Source organism: Anolis sagrei, chromosome 1 (genome assembly GCF_037176765.1).
Source record: "Anolis sagrei isolate rAnoSag1 chromosome 1, rAnoSag1.mat, whole genome shotgun sequence".
NCBI lineage: Eukaryota > Metazoa > Chordata > Lepidosauria > Squamata > Dactyloidae > Anolis > Anolis sagrei.
The window spans coordinates 7,284,565-7,301,943 of NC_090021.1; the positions used below are offsets into that span (position 1 = coordinate 7,284,565).

The window sequence follows — 17,379 nt, forward strand, 5'->3', positions numbered from 1 at the left end:
CAAAACACCTGGAGGACCAAAGTTTGCCCATGCCTTCCATCTCTTGGCTTCATAAGTTCATAAGGGCTTTTCTTTGTTTTGAGGAGTGGCATAATTGTGATTCTCGGTTTCTCTGCAACTCCCTGGACTCTGAGTTGTTGTAGGTTTTTCCGGGCTATATGGCCATGTTCTGGAGGCAATTTTTCTCCTGACGTTTCACGTGCATCTATGGCAAGCATCCTCAGAGGTAGTGAGGTCTGTTGGAAGTAGGAAAAATGGGTTTATATATCTGTGGAATGACCAAGGTGAGACAAAGGACTTTTGTCTGCTGGAGCTAGGTGTGAATGTCTCAGCTGATCACCTTGATTAGCATTCAATGGCTTGGAAGTGCCTGGGGGGCATCTTTTGTTGAGAGTGATTTTATGTGCCTGTTTGTTTCCCCTGTTGTTTTGCTGTTGTAATTTTTGAGTTTTTTAATACTGGTAGCCAGATTTTGTTCATTTTCATGGTCTCTTCCTTTCTGTTGAAATTGTCCACATGCTTGTGGATTTCAATGGTTTCCCTGTGTAGCCTGACATGGTGGTTGTGGGAGTGGTCCAGCACTTCTGTGTTCTCAAATAATACGCTGTGTCCAGGTTGGTTCATCAGGTGCTCTGCTATGGCTGATTTCTCTGGTTGGAGTAGTCTGCAGTGCCTTTTATGTTCCTTGATGCATGTCTGGGCGCTGCGTTTGGTGGTCCCTATGTGGACTCTGCTTCTCAGTCCCTGGACTGGATTTCACAGTTTTTCATGTGTGTTCCTTCCTCTGCTCCCTTCTGCAGTCAACGGCGTCCCTTGGCCCCAAGAATCCACCAGGCGCAACAGCCATACTTTCAACTGCAGGATGCTGACCCGGCCGCCGGACGAGTCCGCTGCAGAGAACCAGGAGGCCCGCCAGCGCTACGAGGTCATGCAGTGCTTCACCGTGTCCCAGCCAAAACTGATCAAGGAGGAAGGAGAAGGTAACGGCAGAGGGTGGCTTGTTTGGAGAGGGAGGCGGCGCATGCTGCGTTGCATATCTGGTGCGGAGGGAGTGAGTGACAGACTGTCCTCAGCTGTCCTCTTGCAACTGCAAAAGGGCTTTCTGCCTCTCTGCAGCGTTTCCTGCTCCCTTTGGGCAGGTGAGGCCTGCGGCTTGGCATAGACCCTGCAAGCTCACCTTTAAGCAGGTCTCTGTTTTAGAATCATAGAATCACCAAGGTGGAAGAGACCACAAAGAACATCCAGTTCCGACCCCTGCTATGCAGGAACATCCAATCAAAGTACCCCCAAAAGATGACCATTCTTAAAATCCTCCAGAGAAGGAGACTCCACCACACTCCAAGGCATCATATTCCACTGCCAAACAGCTCTTACTGTTCAATGCTTCTATTCAGTTGAAAACAGCAAAAGCATAATTACACATACTAGAATGTGGAACATGCATGTTATAGCATTCAGCATGCATCCACAAACTGCGTCCCTCCAGCTGTTTGGGCCCCCAACTCCCAGAATCCCTATCAAGCTTGTTCAATTGTCAGGAATTCTGGGAGCTGAAGGCCCAAACAGCTGTACGGACACACTTTGAGGATGCCTGGCATACATAGTAGTGCATGTGTATTGTCTCTACACATTGAACATTGCAGCTTCCCAATGGGTTGTTGACCACGTCCACTGACTCGCATAGAATCAGAATCATAGAGCTGGAAGAGACCTCATGGGCCATCCAGTCCAACCCCCTGCCAAGAAGCAGGAAAATTGCATTCAAAGCACCCCCAATAGATGGCCATCCAGCCTCTGCTTAAAAGCCTCCAAAGGAGGAGCCTCCACCACACTCTGAGGCAGAGAGTTCCACTGCTGAACAGCTCTCACAGGCAGGAAGTTCTTCCTAATGTTCAGATGGAATCTCCTTTCTTGTAGTTTGAAGCCATTGTTCCGCGTCCTAGTCTCCAGGGCAGCAGAAAACAAGCTTGCTCCCTCCTCCCTGTGGCTTCCTCTCATGTATTTATACATGACTATCATGTCTCCTCTCAGCCTTCTCTTCTTCAGGCTAAATATGCCCAGCTCCTTAAGCTGCTCCTCATAGGGCTTGTTCTCCAGACCCTTGATCATCTTAGTCACCCTCTTCTGGACACATTCCAGCTTGTCAATATCAACATAGCACAATAAGCATATGTTGTGCTACATTGATATTCAATGCAGCAGTTGTTATATCAGAAGTCCCTTGGCAGGTGTTTGTGAAACACCGAAGCAATTCAGGATGTTAGCCTTTGCATGGAAAGGTCATAGGGTGTATCTGCATGTTTCCATATGTTAAGGTCCCTCCTCTCTTTGCTGGCAAGCTCTGTTTGGGGTTGTGTAAGCACAAAGATCTTTGAAAGATTATTTCCAGTTGTCTGACTGGTGTTCAGGCTTGCATTTAAAGAAAATCCAAATGGCTGGCTCAGAGTACCACCCATTAGGTCTCCTTCCAGAGAAAAAGCAGGACATATTCCTGAAATGGCCACCTTCTGCATCATCCACCCTGATTTCCATCACTTCTCTCCCACCATTGGCCCCAAGACCCCCGTTCTGGATTGGGACCGTGATCTATCTCTTCCCTGTCGCTCCGCTCTGTAATGCCAGAGAGAGACTTTCCAGGAGAACACTTTGGGCTCATTTCTCCACAGCAGTCATTTCGTTCCAGTGCATTAGCCGAATTAATCCATTGCAGCTTACACACTGGAAGAAATAAATCACAGTGAGGTTTATGAGCACATCCTTTGCCTATAGCTGAGAGGAGGTGGCTTTTGCTCCTGCCTTTTATTTCATAAGGCATCCAAAGGCATGCCCCTAAACAACATGGAGCATGGAGACATAGAAATACTCAAAACATGCAAGCATCCTCTCAAGAGCTACGTTTCTCTGTTGCTGCTTTTCCTCTTTTTCCTGTCTTGTTTGTTGCCAGTTCATGCCACTAACACCAAATCTTGGGTAGTCATTGGAAGCCGGTTTTCTGCCCCTGGGATGCTTTCACAGGCTTCCTGGGCTACCAAAGACTCTCCCAACCATAACAAAAAAAGAAAGAATGAAAGAAAATGTTTATTTATTTATTTATTTACTGTATTCGTATACCACCTTTCATAGAATCATAGAATCAAAGAGTTGGAAGAGACCTCCTGGGCCATCCAGTCCAACCCCATTCTGCCAAGAAGCAGGAATATTGCATTCAAATCACCCCTGACAGATGGCCATTCAGCCACTGTTTAAAAGCTTCCAAAGAAGGAGCCTCCACCACACTCCGGGGCAGAGAGTTCCACTGCTGAACGGCTCTCATGTTCAGATGGAATCTCCTTTCTTGTAGTTTGAAGCCATTGTTCCTTATCCTAATCTCCATGGAAGCAGTAAACAAGCTTGCTCCCTCCTCCCTGTGGCTTCCCCTCACATATTTATGCATGGTCATCATTATGTCTCCTCTCAGCCTTCTCTTCTTCAGGCTAAACATGCCCAGCTCCTTAAGCCGCTCCTCATAGGGCTTGTTCTCCAGACCCTTGATCATTTTAGTCACATTCCAGCTTGTCAATATCTCTCTTGAATTGTGGTGCCCAGAATTGGACACAATATTCCACGTGTGGTCTAACCAAAGCGAATAGAGGGGTAGCATGACTTCCCTAGATCTAGACACTATGCTCCTATTGATGCAGGCCAAAATCCCATTGGCTTTTTTTGCTGCCACATCACATTGTTGGCTCATGTTTAACTTGTTGTCCACGAGGACTCCAAGATCTTTTTCACACATACTGCTCTTGAGCCAGGCATTGTCCCCCATTCTGTGTCTTCTCAGCTCGTGGGCGACTCAAGGCGGTTAACAGGGCAAAATTCAATGATTACAATGTCAAAAATACAATTAAAAACATAACATATAATAAAAAGTAAACAAATGAATCAAATATAAATTCATAGTGTCTCCTTGTTAAAAAGGTTGTCTGGACTCATTGTCTAGTCCCCCTAGGGGTGAGAAAAGCGGTATATAAATGCTGTAAATAATAATAATAGTTATTCCATTTTCCTATGTCAGTTATTCAGCATTTGCAAACGCTTGTCTAAAAAGCCACGTCTTGACTTTTTTCTGTAATGTTAAAAGGGAGGTGGCCGATCTAATATCTATAGTGAGGGCGTTCCACAGCCGAGGGGCCATCACTGAGAAGGCTCTGTCTTTCGTCTCCGCCAAACGTACTTGTGACGAAGGCAGTAGTGAGAGCAGAGCCTCCTCAGACAATCTAGATGGTTCATAAGGGTGTGTTCCATTTTTGGAAAGTGAATACGTGTTTCATCTTAGAGAGTGTGTGTATTTCGTGTTAAAGAGGATGCCCTGCAAGCTGTTTTCAAAGTGAAATACTATCTATTCATGAGCAAAAAGGGGGATCTGGACGGATCAGGAGCCACAAAAACAGCCTTGAAGGCATGCTTTGCCCACTTTAGGTTTAGGTCTTCCACTTTCAGGTTGTTTCTATGGGGAAAGTGAATTTTTCATTTTTTTTAAAAACTCAAGAAGAACTTTTGCTTCCCTGCTCAAATCCTTGCGTTTCCTTCAGAGCGGTGGTTCTCAACCTCTGGGTCCCCAGGTGTTTTGGCCTTCAGCTCCCAGAAATACTAACAGCTGGTAAACAGGCTGGGATTTCTGGGAGTTGTAGGCCAAAACACCTGTGGATACACAGGTTGGGAACCACTGCTTTAGAGAGTCTGCCTTGTTCTTGGAAAGTTGTACTTTTAATTAAAGATGCTTTTTGTGGGACTTTTTTTTTTTTGAGGAAAGTGTTCTGCTGGCAGTCATGAAAGGAAGGAAGGAAGGAAGGAAGGAAGGAAGGAAGGAAGGAAGGAAGGAGGACTCTGACTTTAGGGGAACCTGGAAGAAGGAAGTGAAATTCTTTATCAGGAAAGACTCAGGCCTGTAGCTACTGGGGGGAGGGGGGATTTTGGGGAGATGGTGAGTTTTAAATGTAATTTTAATTATATTTATTGCATTTTAATTGTATTTTACTCTATATAGATGCACCAATATTTAATAGTTTTTAAAATCATTTTATTTTACATTTTTATTAGGTTGTGTGGTTGTTTGCTTCCTTAAGTCCCTATGGGAAGAAAGGCAAGGTAGAAATAAAGATGATGATGATGATGATTGTTGTTGTTGTCATTATTATTATTATCTCCAGCTGGTGGCCCACATCACTAGTAACAAGCCTGGTCTTTCTTTGTTCTCACTCTCTGTGTTCCTTTATTTCTGTCCCTGGCAGATCTGCAGTCCTGCCTGATATGCATCGCACGAAGATTACCTCGATCCACTGTCCCCACCACATCAGAATCTTTCATGACCAAGCAGGATACTACAGGTACCAAGGGAATAGCAAAAAAAAACCAGGGGGAGTCAGAGAAGTCTCCAGCGATTGCAGGGCACTTTGGTGGAGGAGCCAAACATTCTGGCTTGGAGCTGCTTTGATGTCCAAGAGGTCACAACACGGGATGGATGGAGCAGACAGCAAGAAATTGTATTCCTTTAGACTTTAGGAGAGCCCCCTGGTCGCGCAGCGGGTTAAACCACTGAGCTGCTGAACTTGCTGACCGAAAGGTTGGTGGTTTGAATCCGGAGAGCGGAGTGAGCTCCCGCTGATAGCCCCAGCTTCTGCCAACCTAGCAGGTGGAGAATATGCAAATTTGAGTAGATCAATAGGTACTGCATTGGCGGGAAGGTAACGGCGCTCCATGCAGTCATGCCAGCCACATGACCTTGGAGGTGTCTATGGACAGTGCCAGCAGCTGGTTAAACCACTGAGCTGCTGAACTTGCTGACCGAAAGGTTGGTGGTTTGAATCCAGAGAGCGGGATGAGCTCCTGCTGATAGCCCAGCTTCTGCCAACCTAGCAGATGGAGAACATGCAAATCTGAGTAGATCAATAGGTACTGCATTGGTGGGAAGATAACAGCACTCCATGCAGTCATGCCAGCCACATGACCTTGGAGGTGTCTGCGGACAATGCTGGCTTAGAAATGGAGATGGGCACCACCTCCCAGAGTCGGACACGACTAGACTTGACATCAGGAAAACCTTTACCTTAGGCTTTAGGGCTGGCAAATTAACTCAAATGATTCACAGGAGGTTGGAAGAGAGAGGAAAGCAGCCCCGGGCACCAATTCAAGCCAAAAGGGCTGTGGAGAGGAATGGGTTCAGCCATACAGTTAAGACAGCTATATGGCTCAAGTTATGGAGTTGCAGGAGCAATAGTAGAAAGCAAATTAATTAAGCCACAGATATGAGCCAGGCGGTGTTGGGATATTTATGTACACATCCATACCTACAGGATTGTTTACTTTATTTATGAGGGGATTTTTACACCAAGACCCTTTCCATCATCTTAATGGAGCATTCAGGGAAATAACCAGGGTGTAATGAATAGCAATTCAGGGATAATCAAAACAAGAACAGGATGGTAAAGGTGTGGGAGTGCCTGCAGAGAGCAGAGGGCCTTGTAACCGACAGCCTTCATTTCTCTGCCTTTGGATTTCACGTTCACTCTCCGTTCCTTTCTGCTCAGGTAAAATCATTTCCATCGACACCAGTTCGCTGAGAGCGGCAGGCCGGACCGGCTGGGAAGATCTAGTGAGGAAATGCATCTACGCTTTCTTCCAGCCTCAGGGCAGGGAGCCATCTTACGCCAAGCAGCTATTTCAGGAAGGTAAAAAGGCTCTTCTCTTTTGCACGCACTCCCATTGTCGCTGGGTAAGTGCTTTCCGGGCTCAAAAGACAAAAACCGGCAAAGGAGGCAAACGGCACTGCCAAAGGAAGTGGCTGCCCTGGCTGAGTAGTGCCAGTGGCCCCACTGGCTGGCAGAGCGGGTTTGCCAGCAAATCCCATAGAAGGCCAGCCATCTGCCCATCGTCTCACTGGACTTCCATGGCAACCTGGCCCAGGAGGCTCTTGGCCCCCCGCGTAGGGCTGGCCTGCCAAGCCAGAGGCCTTCTGACAGCCACTTCAGGAAGGAAGAACAAAAAGAGGCGAGGCGCCAAAGTTATTCATGGCTTGCTTGGCCCCATTGGTTCTGTTTATTTATTTAATTTAGCTCTTGCCTTGCTCCCAACGTAGAATCAATCCAAAGACGTTTACAGTTCAAGTGGCTTTTCACATGTATTGAGTTATTAACAAAAGGAGCATGAGTTAAGGAGCTCCATTGGCTGCCATTCATTTACCGGACCCAATTCAAGGTGTAGGTGCTTACCTACAAAGCCCTAAACAGTTTGGGACCCATCTACCTGCGTGACCGCATTTCTGTATACAAACCCACACGATCTCTTCGTTCATCTGGAGAGGCCCTGCTCACGATCCCACCTGCATCACAAGCAAGATTGGTGGGGACGAGGGACAGGGTCTTTTCGGTGGTGGCCCCACGACTCTGGAATTCCCTCCCCAAGGACATCAGGCAAGCCCCAACATTGCCAGTCTTTAGAAGGAGCATGAAAACGTGAATATTCCAGTGTGCTTTCCCAGAATAAGGAATCCTAAGCAATTTGTCCCAAATGCACTTTATGAGAAACTTAGAATTGTTTGCACACCCACCTATCCTAAGATATCCATCCTATTTCCCTATTTCAGCCTTCTCTTCTGCAGGCTAAACATGCCCAGCTCTTTAAGCCACTCCTCATAGGGCTTGTTCTCCAGATCCTTGATTCTTTGAGTCACCCTCTTCTGGACACATTCCAGCTTGTCAACATCTTCCTTCAATTGTGCTGCCCAGAGTTGGATACAGTGTGATTCCAGGTGTGGTCTGACCAAGGCAGAATAGAGCATGGGGAGCATGACTTCCCTGGATCTAGGTACTAGACTCCTATTGATGCAGGCCAAAATCCCATTGGCTTTTTTAGCTGTCACATGACATTGTTGATTCATGTTCACCTTCCTGTCCATGAGGACTTCCAAGATCTCCAAGGAGGCTCTTATCTAATTATTACAAAGTGCTAGTTTAGTAAGGCTGCAGATGGAAAGCCCATTCATTCACACTTTCCTTCCTTCCTTCCCTCTTTTCTCTTTCCAGTGATGACGCGGGGCACAGCCTTCAGCCCATCCTACCGGTTCACACTAAGCGACGGGACTGTCCTGAGCGCCCACACCAAGTGCAGGCTCTGCTGCCCGCAGAGTCCAGAGATGCAGCCTTTCATCATGGGCATTCACATCATTGAGAGGTGAGCCTTGGAGGCACCCACTTCGGTTGGTTGCTGCTCCCCCCAGATTGCCTTTCTGAGAATGGGAGTCATTAGAGCAGGTATAGGCAAACTTTGGCTCTCTGGATGTCTAGGACTCCAACTCCCACTATTCCTCACAGCCTCAGGCCCTTTCCTTTTCCCCCTCAGCCGCTTAAGCGGCTGAGGGGGAAAAGGAAAGGGCCTGAGGCTGTGAGGAATGGTGGGAGTTGGAGTCCTAGACATCCAGAGAGCCAAAGTTTGCTCATACCTGCTACTACTCTGGGTTAGAAATCTTCTGCTGTTTGGTTTCCTTGTCCTCCCCATCCTCCTTTTTTCATGAGCCCAGTCTGTCTTGCATTACTGCTGTACTCTTTCCTGCTTGACAGGATAAGTTTGCACGTTGACACCTTCTTATTGGCTTTGACATGGTGATAAATCTCCTGTGTGAATTTCTCTCTTTTTTTTAACGCAGCAGCCTAACCCAGCCGTTTTGTATTCTTGGAAATGAGCTGTTTTCACGATCCTCTGTGCGTGTGCTTGTACGTAGACCATCCTTCCTCCTTTTTGGGGGCCATTGCTTGCCGTTATTGCGAGCTGAATGGTTAAATTATAATAATTCCTTAATGGTGGGGCTGACACTCAAGCCAGGAATGGAGGAATGTTTAAATGAGAAGCCTGCCAAGGCAAGCACAGGGCCCCCGAAGCAAATCTTGGATGCCTCTTGGCTTTTGCCTCCAACCTCTTTCTATGAAACCAAATATGACATCAGATGGCTCTCTAAGCTTGCTCTGACTTTGGCGGATCCTTCCTTGGTCATGTTCCCTGCACTGGAATCCTTTTCCAATGACTTTCACAAAAGCCTGTGCATGAAAAGATGTTACATGGGAACTGGCCATTGAATTGGCCACATGCTTTTTTTTCTAGGGCAGTTGCAAGAGAAGAAATGGATCCTTCCTCTGCGTGGTCCCTGTGAAATGCAGACATATGGATTTTCCTGTGCCTGCGCAGGCAGTTTTCGAACTCTAGAAGCTCTAAAGCACGGGTCCACAAACTTTATAAACAGAGGGCCAGGTCACAGTCCCTCAAACTGTTGGAGGGCCGGATTATAATTTGACTAAACATCAGTTTAGAAACAGAGGATATCCTGAACACATCATACAATCATCGTTTTCAAAAGTTGCCAATACCCCTAGATCTAAACTTTTAAAGGACACAACCAGACCTGAAGTTGATAGATTGATATGGCCACTCACTCTTACAAACACGTCTAATCTGGCCATTAGAACAGTCAGGAAATACTGGAATCTTATTAGAGATATCCCAGGATGCGAGAAACCCCCATTGATAGCACACAAAAGGACTCGAAATATTGGTGACATATTAGTACACTCAGATGTAGCCCACAGAACCCCGTCCCCTAGGTCGGTTTGGTCAGCAACTACCGTTGTGGACACTGTTCAGTTTGTTCGCTACTGGTGGAAACTAAAATTCTCATACATCCACATCTATCATTTGAATTCAAATTTTCCCATTTTGCGACCTGCACCTCAAAGGGATTAGTTTATTTACTCATTTGTAGCTGCAATCTTTCCTATGTGGGTCAAACTCGCAGAGAGATAAGATCTAGGATTATTGAACATAGGAGTAAAATCAGAAACCATTCCAGGGAGTCTATGATTCACACCATAGCCCAGAACACTTTAAGTTCCATATCCTTGAAATGGTCACTCATTCTCAACAAATTGATTTCCACAACAAACTTCTACGGAGAGAAGCATACTGGATTTTTAGATTAAGGACAGAATACCCACATGGTTTGAATGAAACAAATTTGTACAATTGTTACACATAATTTCTGGACCTTTACTATGCATCCCTTCTTAAATACATGGAGGTCTTTCAGTCATGCCAGTGCAAGGGTTTAACCCATTGTGCCAGTGCCACCGGAGTTTCCCTGGTGTGAAGCTGCCTTGAGTCTTCTTCGGGGTTGAGAAGGGCAGGGTAAAAATGTGATAAATAAATAAATAAATACATCTAATTTTCTTTTTTTCATTTTGCCTTGATTCAGGGAACATGGCCCACTGTCACCTCAAGATAACACTAACTCCGGAATGCCTCTTCCTCGCGTCAATCCCTCTCTGAACCCCAACATTTCCCCGGGGCAAGGCATGCCTCTGTCTACCCAACTCCCTCCCACCAACAATGGAAACATGTTACCGGCCAATCCGGGCCACCCGCCAGGACCGGGTCTGCATGCCAATAGCGGGGGTGCTCCCGCCACCGGCCCAACAGGCTTTGGATGTTCACCGGGGAGCCAGATGGGACCGAACGTTGCCTTAAGCCAGGGACAGGCTGCTCCCCAGAACAGCAGCCACGCCATGAACCTCAGCAGCTCCCCCATGAACAGCCCCGGGGTCACCCCGCCACAGTTCATGTCCCCCAGGCATCGGGTCAGCCCAGGATTGGTCCATCGGCCCAGAGTGCCAAGCAACCCCTTTTCCCCCACAATGCCCACCACACACTCCCCCGTGGGCATGATGGGCGGCTGCGGTGCCGGCAGTGCTGTCGGCAACAGGCCTTACCCCGGCACCCCCTTAAACTCCATGCAAGGACTGAGAGAAGGGCCCAGCCCCCCAGTGGGCTACTCAACCCCCTCCCCTGTTTTGCGGCAGCTGAGCAACCAGAACTCGCCCAGCCGGATGAGCATGCCGCCCATGAAAACGGAGCCAAAGGACAGCAAGGAGATGGGCTCCATCCTGTGTGGCATGGCCCATTCTGACAGCATCTCGGGCGACAACAAGCCTTTGGACTCTAGCTTGCTGCACGGCAGCGACAGACTCTCAGAGGGGGACAGCAAGTGCTTACAGGCCACCAGCCAGAAGCTAGTCCAGCTCTTGGCCACCACGGCTCAGGAGCAGTTGCGGCACGCGGACGCCGACACCAGCTGCAAAGAGCCTTTGTCTTGCACGGGCACCTCCGGGACCCCCTCCTCCGGGAACCCTGTGGGCAGCGCCTGTCCCTCCTCTCACAGCTCCCTCACCGAGCGACACAAGATCCTGCACCGGCTCCTTCAGGAGGGCAGCCCCTCGGACATTAACTCCCTGGCCATGGAGCACGACAAAAAAGACGGTGTGGCTGGCGGGAACGCCTCACAGAACCAAGGCCCGGGAACCCCGGACATGAGGCTGGAGGCCGAGGCAATGAAGAAGAAGGAGTCCAAGGACCACCAGCTCCTCCGCTACCTGCTTGACAAGGATGAAAAGGAGCTGGCCTCTAACCCCACCTTGAGCCTGGATGACGTGAAGGTGAAAGAGAACCCGGAGCAACTGGAATCCTGCAGTGTGACTCCCAAGCAGGAGGAGGGGAAGATGCAGCCACAGGGACAGGTGGGTCTCCCCAAAAAGAGGGCTTTCCTGTTTGGGGAAAAACACACATGTGTATGCTGTCCCATTCATGATTAGAGTCAGGCGGGTGCTACTAATGGCTTAGTTAAAGTAGGACAGGTGGCTTAGCACTGAGGAGCAAACGGATAATAGGTCCATGTGGGCAGAAGTATAGAAACCTTGGCTTGGTAACGGTAAAGGTTTCCCCTTGACATTAAGTCTAGTTGTGTCCAACCCTGGGGAGTAGTGTTCATCTCCATTTCTAAGCCAAAGAGCCGGCGTTTTCCGTAGACGCCTCCTAGGTCACTGTTGTCTTCCCACCATAGTGGTATCTATTGATCTACTTACATTTGCATGTTTTTGAACTGCTAGGTTGGCAGAAGCTGGGGCTAACAGCAGGAGCTCACCCCACTCCCCTGATTCAAACCACCAACCTTTTGGTCAGCAAGTTCAGCAGCTCAGCGGTTTAACCCGCTGCGCCACCAGGAGGGCACCTCCTAAAGCCTAAAGGAATACAATTTCTTGCTGTCTGCTCCATCCATCCCATGTTGTGGCCTCTTAGACATCAAAGCAGCTCCAAGCCAGAATGTCTGGCTACTCCACCAAAGTGCCCTGCGATCGCTGGACACTTCTCCACCCCAACTCCACCCACCCCCCTCTTTTTTATATTTTATTTATTTTATTATTATTATTTGCTATACCTTTGGTACCTGTGGTATCCTGTTTGGTCGTGAAAGATTCTGATGTGGTGGGGACAGTGGATCGAGGTAATCTTTGTGCGATGCACAATAATAAGTAAAAAAAAATACAATTAACAATCTAGATTATGCTGCTAACAGGATTCTGGACTTTAGTAAGCGAGGAGAAGCATTACATCTGATGTCTTAAACCAGTGGCCTTTTGTGGGCTGACCCATGGATCCTGTTGATGTGGCAGATGCTCCGTTCCATAAGCTTCCCTGGTTTGACCCAAAAGTTCTCATGTTTTCGGGAGGCCTGGGCTTATCAGTTCTCAGGGTTTCCTGAACCCAAAGACCCAGCATGTCTCCAGGGTGGGAGTGGGTTTAAAACCCATCTGGGATTCTTGCCTGCCTGCCTTCTGTTTGTTAGTTAGTGGGCTGCCTGGGAACCGGCAACATTGAGGGATCGTGAGCTCTCATAATAGAGTTATTAAACAGCAATGACAGTTCCCTCAAAGAGAGATTTCAGGGTATAAATATTCATTACCGCGGGCTGTGAATAGGAGAATAGCGCGCTACTCCTTTCCCCAAAAGCCGAGGGAGGGGACAACATGGACAAGGCTTGTTAATCCTTTCTATCAATGGGCCCAGGAGGAGGCTGCTTGATATGCAGAGCACATCCTGGAAAGCCCGCTTTCGCCCTTGTGTCAAAACACAGCGCTGCTCTGGATGCCTGAATATTTACTTGTTTACTTACTCTGTATGTTTATAGAACACCTGGCTGCCGGACAAGAGAGGCTACAGCTCTATGCTCCCCATAGTGGGTTTTGCTGGCATTTCTTTACTCTGCTTCATTGTATTCTGCTTCTTCCTTTCCCCAAACCAGGATCTGAGGTGACTTAACAAAAGTTAAATGCAGTTGGGTTTGACTTTTGCGGATTTGAGTAATTTATTTATTTATTTATTTAGAAGTTTTCTATACCGATCTTCTCACCTCCAAGAGGGACTCAGATCCGGTTCACAACATGTGTTCATATACCAAAAATTACAAACCACACAATGCATCATCGTTACACGTTAAAAACATAGTACAAAAACATCATCATCATCACAATGATACAAGCCAAGCCGTCAAAACATTTGTGGTCATAATTCACAGTTCATCATTCTCCTTCCATGTGGACCAGAATTATTAACTCAGTTATCAAAAGCCGCATTCCATAACCAAGTCTTTGTCAATTTCCTAAAAGTCAGGAGGGAGGGAGCAGTTCAAATCTCCAGTGGGAGGGAGTTCCAAAGCCGAGGAGCCACCATCGAGAAGGCCCTGTCTCTCGTCCCCACCAACCGCGATTGTGACGGTGGTGGGACTGAGAGCAGCCCCCCCCCCCCCCCCGGAAGATCTTAAAGACCTAGATGGTTCATAGGGGAGAATCCGTTCGGACAGGTAAACTGGGCCGGAGTCGTTTAGGGCTTTATAGGTCAAAACCAGCACTTTGAATTGTGCTCATGTTCTCTCTAGGAATCTCCAGGTCTTTCGGTATGACTGTGGTCAATGGTCAATCTTCAGTCCTTCAGTGCAGTTCGATGGCTGGAAGAAAATCTAAATATCTCAAATAGTAGTAGTAGTAGTAGTAGTAATAATAATAATAATAATAATAATACAATATTATAATAATATTTTATATTACTTGTAATATTACTAATAATATTACAATATAATGGTATAGTACAATATCTATATAAATAAAAATGTAATGTTCAGGTTGTTGTAGGTTTTTTCGGGCTATATGGCCATGGTCTAGAGGCATTCCCTCCTGACGTTTCGCCTGCATCTATGGCAAGCATCCTCAAAGGTAGTGAGGATGCTTGCCATAGATGCAGGTGAAACGTCAGGAGAGAATGCCTCTAGGCCAGTGGTTCTCAACCTGGGGTCCCCAGATGTTTTTTGCCTACAACTCCCAGAAATCCCAGCCAGTTTACCATTATGTTAAACTTTACCAGCCAGTTTACCATTATGTTATGATTTCTGGGAGTTGTAGGCCAGAAACATCTGGGAACCCCAGGTTGAGAACCATTGGCCTAGAAATTCATAGAGAGAATACAACCTGAGAAGTCTAAAGTTCAGTGGTCCTTAACCTGTGGGTCTCCAGGTGTTTTTGTTGAGTACTTCCAGAAATCCCTGCCAATTTATCAACTGTTAGGATTTCTGGGAGTTGTAGGCCAAAAACATCTGGGGACCCCAGGTTGAGAACCACTGCTCTAGACCATGGCCATATAGCCCGAAAAAACCTACAACAACCCAGTGATTCTGGCCATGAAAGCCTTCAACAATACCATGTAATGTTCGTTTGTGGGATTAACTGAACTCAAAAACCACTGGACGAATTGACACCAAATTTGGACACAATACACCTAACAACCCAGTGTATCTCCTTCACTCAAAAAAATTGATTTTGTCATTTGGGAGTTGTAGTTGCTGGGGTTTATAGTTCACCTACAATCAAAGAGCATTCTGAACCCCACCAACGATGGAATTGAACCAAACTTGGCACACAGTTCTCCCATGACCAACAGAAAATACTGGAAGGGTTTGGTGGGCAGTGTCCTTTGCTTTTGGAGTTGTAGTTCACCTACATCCAGAGAGCACTGTGGACTTTACTTTTTTTTTGAAACTATAGTCTGGCCCTCCAATGGTCTGAGGGACAGTGAACTGGTCCCCGGTTTAACAAGTTTGAGGACCCCTGATATAGAGTTTGGTCCAGATCCATCATTGTTTGGATGCTTTTAGCCTTCTTCATCCTGCCATTGCTAAGTGTTGGGCTTTATGGCCTTTCGGTTGCCATCCCAGTATTGCTTTACTGCCAACCAGCCCTTTTCCCCCTTCTGTTTCTAGCTGATGTTGAATGCCTTCAGGTCTTTTCCAACTTGTGCCAACCATATCACTGGGTCTTCTTGACAGCATTTATTTATTTGGAGGAGGCTTGCCATTGCTTTCTTCTGTGGCTGAGAGAGAGTGACTTGCTTGATGTCCCCTACTTGGTTTCCAAGACTGAGTCTCCACAATTGCAATCTAATCCACTATTGAGATAATTGGACTGAAATCCTTTTATTACCACAATTGAATCAATGGGGAACTAATCAATCAGCGCTTCCATTGACTTGGGGCCGACTGTTAGATTTAGCCTTCAAGATATTTCAAGCCAGCTTGAGTCTGCCTGGAAATGGCAGCCATCTCCCTGCTCTGGGGTGATTTTTTTTGCAAAATAAATGGACAATTAAAGCAACATGCAGATTGCCCAAAGGGTTTTTTAGCGCAACCTATCACTGCAGTCTGCAAGGGCTGCATTAGAAGGAGATGGCTCTGGTTCTTCACCTGTTGATCTCCAGAGTGTCAGGGACCCTTTTCTTTCTTAAGGCGCCAGGGTGTCACAACGATTTCTCATTACACCATTCCCCTTTTCGGAGTGTCTGATGAGATCACCTTCCCGTCTTTCACATCTTGCTTCCCAATCTTTTCCCTTTGTTGAGAGGCTTGCTAAATTGGAGAATGTGTGTCAGTGCAAAAAGACAGGAGAGAGGGGCAGGGGGTGGGAAAGGAAGGAAGGATGAAGCCTAATCTAAGCGGACAGGGCTGTCTTTTGCAGTTCTTCTTCCAGAAGAAATCTGGAGCAAAGTATTGAAGTTGGGTCTTGGGAGGGTGGGAGGGAACCCTGGCTTTGAAAAAGTGAGGCATCAGTGGCCATCTGGGAGAAGAAGAAGGGAAAGGGATCTCAACAAGAATGGCAGGTCGAGTGGGAGCCTTCTTTCTACTACCACCAGATATATGAGGTTCTCATTTTGAAGCCATTTACTCCATTGGGAAGCCAGAGGAGTGTGGGCAGATCACAGAATCATCAAGTTGAAAGAGAACCCCAGGGCCATCCACGCCAATCCCCTGCCGTGCAAGAACACACAATCCAAGCATACTTACTTTACTTATTTAGGTGATCCCTTGTTGTCCGAGTAAGATTTTCCTCCAAGTTCGGTGTACTGGCGGTGGGTACATAGGTTACAGTGGAGCCCTAATCTTGACCCACATGTTCTCCCGCAGTGAGGGCATCGGTTTCCAGGTGGAAAGCGGTCCTGGTCAGGGTTGGATAGGTGAGCCTTCCTCTTGGCACGTTTCTCTTTTTCGCCCTCCATTCGTGCCTCTTTAAATTCATAGCTGACCTCCAGCTAGAGTGCTCAAGTGTCAGGGTTTCCCAGTTCTTGGTATCTATGGAAAAACATCTTGGATGAGTTTCAGGACCTGGAGATGTTGGTGGAAGAGCCAGACAAGTGGAAGCTCGGGGCCCTGCCACACAGCCCTATATCCCAGAATACCAAGGCAGGAAATCCCAAATTATCTGAGTATGGATTCAGATAACCCAGTTCAAAGCAGATATTGTGGGATTTCCTGCCTGGATATTCTGGGATTTAGCGCTGTGTGGAAGGGCCCTCAGGCATTGTTTTGAGATGGGGGGCAACCTCTAAATGAAAGATGGGCCAACCGCCTGATCTTCAGGGCCATTTTGTGGGCCCAAATGCCTTATAGCAGAGGGAGGTATTTTCATCAAATTTTGGACTCACCTTGTGGTTGGTTTAGGATCAAAGGGACTTCTTGAAACAGGAAGTAAACAGAAAAGTATTATTGTATTTCCTCTCTTAAATGAGTCTCAAAGGGCTTTAAAGGGAGTGAATGACTTCTTGCTTCCTAATGTTACAGTAGAACTTGTTGTTGTTGTTCATTTGTTCAGTCACTTCTGACTCTATGACCTCATGCCAGACCACCCCAGAGCTCCCTGTCGGCTGTCACCACCCCAGCTCCTTCAGAGTCAAGCCAGTCCCTTCAAGGATACCATCCATCCACCTTGCCCTTGGTTGGCCCCTCTTCCTTTTTCCTTCCATTTTCCCCAGCATCATTGTCTTCTCCAAGCTTTCGTGTCTTCTCATGATGTGGCCAAAATACTTCATCTTTGCCTCTACTATCCTTCCCTCCAGTGAGCAGTCAGGCTTTATATCCTGAAGTATGGACTGGTTGGATCTTCTCACGGTCTGAGAACTTTCCTCCAGCACCACAGTTCAAAAGCA

General features: G+C 47.1%; 1 protein-coding gene across 8 annotated transcripts in view; it reads left to right on the forward strand.

The window, feature by feature from the left end:
- The window catches only part of LOC132761633 (nuclear receptor coactivator 1), a 450,982-nt gene that overhangs the window by 390,738 nt on the left and 42,865 nt on the right, over positions 1 to 17,379 (forward strand). For all 8 annotated transcript variants that reach the window (XM_067462609.1, XM_067462628.1, XM_067462629.1 and 5 more), the window contains 5 exons: positions 801 to 980; positions 5,271 to 5,366; positions 6,567 to 6,707; positions 8,061 to 8,208; positions 10,277 to 11,594. In XM_067462609.1, the coding sequence (XP_067318710.1) occupies positions 801 to 980; positions 5,271 to 5,366; positions 6,567 to 6,707; positions 8,061 to 8,208; positions 10,277 to 11,594 (1,883 nt within the window). The remainder of the gene's footprint in view (positions 1 to 800; positions 981 to 5,270; positions 5,367 to 6,566; positions 6,708 to 8,060; positions 8,209 to 10,276; positions 11,595 to 17,379) is intronic.